This window comes from Hippoglossus hippoglossus, chromosome 6, assembly GCF_009819705.1.
Source record: "Hippoglossus hippoglossus isolate fHipHip1 chromosome 6, fHipHip1.pri, whole genome shotgun sequence".
Classification (NCBI taxonomy): Eukaryota; Metazoa; Chordata; class Actinopteri; order Pleuronectiformes; family Pleuronectidae; genus Hippoglossus; species Hippoglossus hippoglossus.
In genome coordinates, this window is record NC_047156.1 from 24,449,165 (window position 1) to 24,454,742 (window position 5,578).

General features: G+C 40.4%; 1 protein-coding gene across 2 annotated transcripts; it reads left to right on the forward strand.

The window, feature by feature from the left end:
- The first annotated feature begins 1,120 nt into the window (after positions 1–1,120).
- Positions 1,121–5,032, forward strand: LOC117763043 (cytosolic 5'-nucleotidase 1B). 2 transcript variants are annotated; one of them, XM_034587895.1, is made up of 6 exons: positions 1,121–1,384; positions 2,555–2,671; positions 3,091–3,226; positions 3,341–3,463; positions 4,213–4,343; positions 4,459–5,032. In XM_034587895.1, exons 1-6 carry the CDS (start codon positions 1,349–1,351, stop codon positions 4,702–4,704), a joined length of 789 nt encoding a protein of 262 aa, XP_034443786.1. In that variant the 5' UTR covers positions 1,121–1,348; the 3' UTR covers positions 4,705–5,032. The 2 variants fall into 2 exon arrangements, with proteins under 2 accessions (XP_034443786.1, XP_034443785.1); XM_034587894.1 differs by having other exon boundaries at positions 1,125–1,384; positions 2,552–2,671.
- Positions 5,033–5,578: the final 546 nt, after the last annotated feature.

Here is a 5,578-nt window from a genome sequence, read left to right on the forward strand (position 1 = left end):
AGGAAGTGACGCCATCACGCTGCGCTCTTAAAGCGAACGTCAAAAGGCGGAACCCAAATACAATTCAATGAGAAAAAGAGATGTCAGGGAGAATGGGCCAGAGGAAAGAAAGGCAGGTACTTCCATAGTATTCAAAAGAAAGTAGGTGAAGAGAGACCAACCACCAGACATACAAAGGAAGAGGTGATCGTATAAAGAATGAGGTTTGGTCACACAGGGCTAAACAGCAACTTGAAGATAATGAACAGACATGACACAGGCAGATGTGGCTGTTGTAATCAGCTGGAAACAGTGGAGCATACATCTTTAGTCTGTCCACAATAAAAGAGACAGACACTTGAAAACTCACTCCAAAAAAAAAAGGCTTAACCTCAAGTCTAAGAGAAATACTACAGAGGGACTCGGGTGATGCAGGATATCAGATATATTCAGGTTTCTAGAAAACACCGAACTCTATAACAGGATTTAGGTAAATATCCATTCTGACTCACACTCCTTTCCAGACGGTGGCGGTAATGCACCGATAAGTTGTTTGCCAACCGTCATCAAACATCAAGAAGGAACCTGAATCCTCAGCTGGAGGAAAAGGACGCCATCTGTATCAAATAAAGCAGAAAGTGGGAGGGATGAAAACAATAAGGAAAAACACTAGAGAACAAACAGTTATATCAATTCTAACAATAGGAGACACAGGACTAAATAAATCAATGCCCTTAATAGGGAAACATCCATCAGGACAGTGTGAATGTGGCTTAGGGGAAGAAACTGTGGAGCATGTCATCTGTCACTGCCAAAATATAATACACAGAGAGAACAACTACAGAAGGAAATGAGGAAATGTAGGGTGGAAGAGCTAAACCGGAAGAATTGGTTTAATATTGGAGAATGAACCTATAAAGTATTTTTTGAGTTTCTAAAAGAAATTGGTTTAATGAAGACGATTTAAGTTTAAGTTAGGGTTGGGTTTTTATTGATATTTAATATTTTTAAATTTTTTATTTTATATATTTGTTTTTATTTATTTATTTGTTTTTATTTCTACTTATGTATTTCCTCCTTTTTATATACAGTCTATGATTTCCGCAGACCAAACACTCTGACCCACACTCCAGCATAGTAGGTGGCGGTAATGCACCTTTAACGTTAGGTGTCACCCGCCATTAAACAAGAACAAGAAGAAGAAGAAGAAGAAGAAGAAGAAGGAACCTAAATCGGCAGCTGTGTGTTTCTGGGGGAAGTTTGACGGGACAGCTCAGGTTGTAGTTGGCAGAAGTTGTAGTGATTAGTCGTATATTGGATGTTTCTAAAATATATTCGACTGCAGGGTGTCATCATCTGAGGGGCGGACATGGTCTCCACGGTCCTAAACACCGACGTGAAGCAGGTGAGACTGACTCCGCCGAGTCTCCAGGACTGAGTTCACCACACACACACACACCTCAATCCCACTCTTTACTCAAGTGTAAACTTGTGTAAAACAGGTTAAACTGGTTTGGAATCGTTGCTGCACAGAGTATCTAATAAATTACAATTAATAACAGTGCAGATTTTGGGTTTTGGACATGTGAATACAGTGGTTGTTGTAATGTGTTGTGTTGAGACTATGTGGAGTTTCAATCAGTTATTCCTCATTCATTTATACGTCATTCCTGCTTCATTACAATTTTGGAGCAAATATTGTACTTTTTACTCAAATACATTTGGTTGCTTTGCAGACTTTATATTAATAATTCAGAATTTAACAAACGTATTAAATGTTTTTATTATAGGGTAAGTTAATATATATTTAATTGATGGTAAGGGAGTAATTTACAACTCTACCAGCTGCAACATTAAAGTGATGTACACATGAATGCATTGATAATTTATCATCTAATGATATACTGTTTCCTGATTGGGTCATTCGGCATTTTGTATTTTCCTCATATCTTGATGCAAATACTTTAACTCTCTTAAATTCTGTTTGGATGGGTAAACATTTCTTCTAGGCACATCACCACCAAAGGATGCCGCAAAAATCGCACTATCCTGGTTAAGTTTATGCGTTAAGCGAACGCCTTTGTAGCCAGCCTGCTTGTTGGTGTATGAACATATGGGGAAATACAAGTCGAACGATATGTGGTTTGAGAATGTCAAGTACTTGAGGTGGTTAAAGCCAGCGCCTGCAGCTTAGGAAGCAAACTGCACTGTGTCAAACTTGGCGAGACAATGGCGATCAAGGCCATGGAGTCGAACGGACATGAATATATGTTTGTTTATAATTTACAAGTTTGGGCTTAAAGTTTAATTTCAAGTGGTATTAAAACAGTCTTAAAATGTCTTGAATATAACTTGAATTTAGTTGTAGACATTTTAAATGAACAACTTTTACTTGTATTTCTACATTGTGGTATTGGCACCTTTTTATTAAAGATTCAAATTGCTCCTTCTACCTCTGGTTTTATAGTTAGCTTTGACATAAAACTGCTTTTTTCTCTACGGACCCTCTGATTTAATGGTAATATTTATAGAAATTACAGATGAAGATGCAGGTTCTGTGTCTTGTCTGCAGAAGGATGCTGATCGTGCAGTGGTCGTCGCAGTAACATCTCGTGCAGTGTTTGAATCCGGAGCTGAAGGCGATGATGGTGATGAGGTGTACAAAGTGGGCACGGCGTTCCCACTGCTACAGGTCAGAGTTTGTGTGCGTGTGCGTGTGCGTACACACATTTTTTATATTCATCACTTCAATCTTGGTAACATCTAAAAAATGTAAAACGTCTGGTCACGAAGCAGAAGTTGATGAGTTATAATGTCTTGTTTTGTTCGATCAGGCCTCCAGGTACTTGTGACAACAGATTGTTTTTTGAAAGGCTCAGATCGTACTTTTTTCTTTGTCAAATGACTGAAGCAATTGATTAAATGTCAGAAAAGTTGCTGATTATGTTTCCGGTTGTGCTTCTCAAAATGTATTTAGCATTTTATTAAGTCTTAGTCTAGTATCAAACCCCCTATTAAACCTGAATCCTTGTCAAATTGAATCAAGTCTACCTTTTATCATTCGCAAGTAACTGGTTTATTAATAACTACTATTCTTCTTTTTCTCTTCAGGCGCTCCAGAGAGTGAATGAACGTCTGCTGGAGGAGAATCCTGCTGAGTCGCTGCTGTTTGATGTCATCCTGGTCACCACTGACAGGGAGCAGCAGCAGCAGAGCTCCCGCATCATCAGCAGCACCAGACATTATGGTGATGGTGAACTTGAACAGTCATCAGCAGACAGATTACAGCCTGAACCTGATCCGTTTTGAAGTTTCTCATCTTTTCAATGACATTGTTGACTTCATTGTTGCTCTGTTACAGGTCTTGAAGTCAGCAAGTTTTGTTTTTCCGGCACAGAGGATTTCGTCGAGAGTCTGCTGACAAATAACGTGCGGCTCTTCCTGTCAACAGACAGAAACGAGGCGTCACAGGCATCACAGAATGGTCAGTAGGTTTAGTGTTTTCTGTCATTTATTATGGCTGATGTGAAGCTCTGCAGGTTTCTGAGGAGTTCTCTCCACTGATCACAACAACTGTCAGATCAAAGAGCCTAAAAATTGGTATTTGGTAAAAGAGGACAGGACATAGAACACTTAATCAGGGGATAATAGCTTGATATTTTGGAAAATAAAACAGGTTTGGGGCATATTTATGCCTCCAACGCAATATCTCAAGAATGCCTTGAGGGAATTTCCTCAAATTTGGTACAAATATTCACTGGGAATCAAGGATGAACTGATTAGATATATTGTGGTCAAAGGTCAAGGTCATGGTGACATTACAAAGCACATTTTTTGCCTTGTGAGGAAGGCACAACAGTCACTTGGACTCAAGGATTAAGTCACTTAATTTTGGTAGCCGAAGGTCAAGGTCACAGTGGCCTCACAAAGTATCTTTATGTTTTTCTTGTACATGATATCTTAAGAGATTTAGTACAAACATTCACTTGGACTTACTGATAAATTGATCAGATTTCAGTGGTCAAAAATAAGTTTTTTGGCCTCTTGAATGTGATATCTCAAGACTGTCTTGAGGGAATTTCTTCACCTTTTGACCAGTTGTCACTTGGACCCAAAGATAAAGTGATTATGTTTCAGTTGTCAAAGGTAAAGTTTACAGTGACCTGAAGCCACATATGTAATTTTACCCTGAAAGCTCAGATTTGTGAACCATCCTTCTTATCATTTTTCCAGGTGTTCTCTCGGCACTGCTGGACCAGAACTTGGCCTCCTGTCCATCAGAGCAGCTCAGAGTTTTGTTCTGCGGAGACGCCGACATCCGTTCCAACATCAGCCCAATGCCAGTGAGCCAACAGGCCACCCAGGTGCTCGTGGCAACATCCTTCTAAAACTGGGGATTTTTTCCTGGACTGATTTAAAATCGTAGAGTGCACCAAAAGATTTGTTAATTAAAGGATCATTTACTTTCTTCCTCTGCAGAGTTTCTCGGCTCAGCTGGGTGAGATGCGGCAGCGGTTCAGCATGTTCGACAGCCCTCTCAGCATGGTCCTGATGATGTCACGTGGAGGCAGGGATAGCTGCTCCGCCGCCCTGCTCACATTGCGGTCCCAGGGCGTTAGCGTGGATGAGGCATACTGCCTGGCCGGGGCACCTAGGGGCCCCATTCTGTCCCTGATCCGACCTCACTTCCTGCTCAGCAACGGCCTCAGTGACCTGGAGGAGTGATGACATCATTAACTGTCTCATGACTCGTGTCTTCCTTTATTGTGTCTTAAGGACCAAATGCCAAATCCTCAGTCAGGACCATTTAGTCTCTTTTAACCTCAGTGGTTGTGAATAAGAGTGTTCTATTACTGGTCTATGCTTATGTATAAAAGTATCTATTGCTCTTTATTGCTTGTCACTTTATTGGAAACTCAGTACTTTTGTCCCTGTTGAAATGATGCCTTTAATTCAGTAATCTGACTGATCTGAAGTCAGACTGTAGACAAGTTTTAATGTGATTCTCTGAGCTGAACCTGCTCTCATTAAAGTTCTGTTTAATTTTCGAGAATCCACACTGAATGTGAAGATCATTGTGGGATTGTTGGATGCTGTAAGAAAGTCGGAGAGTTGATTTTTTGATTTTAACTTCCTGTGTGAGGATTGTAATGGAAAATGTTACCATTATACCACACTATATATTATCTCTGCTAAGCATACTATTTCTGCTTGTGTAGCTGCCAAGAGGACATCAGGGCCACAAAACTGAGACTGTGCTCGTCTCCCCCCACCAAGAGCTCGAAGAAGCCTTCAGCCTGTGTCTGGGTTTTGGCTTGACCAGGAGGCCTTCAGCATGTGTTTGTGTCTTATCTCCTGGGATTTTACTATTCACTCAGTTCACACACACAGTTCACATAGGTACACACACAACACACATAGTTCACATAAATAAACATAAACACACACACACATCTCTTCACTGCATCTGCATAAAAAGCATACGCCTGCAACTGTTCCTTTGTCATTCCCTCTGCAGAATGCTCTTCGCATGCTGTATGATTGTCTGACCTTCCTTGCAAGGAATAAAGTATACTTAAAAGACTATGATTCTCTAATC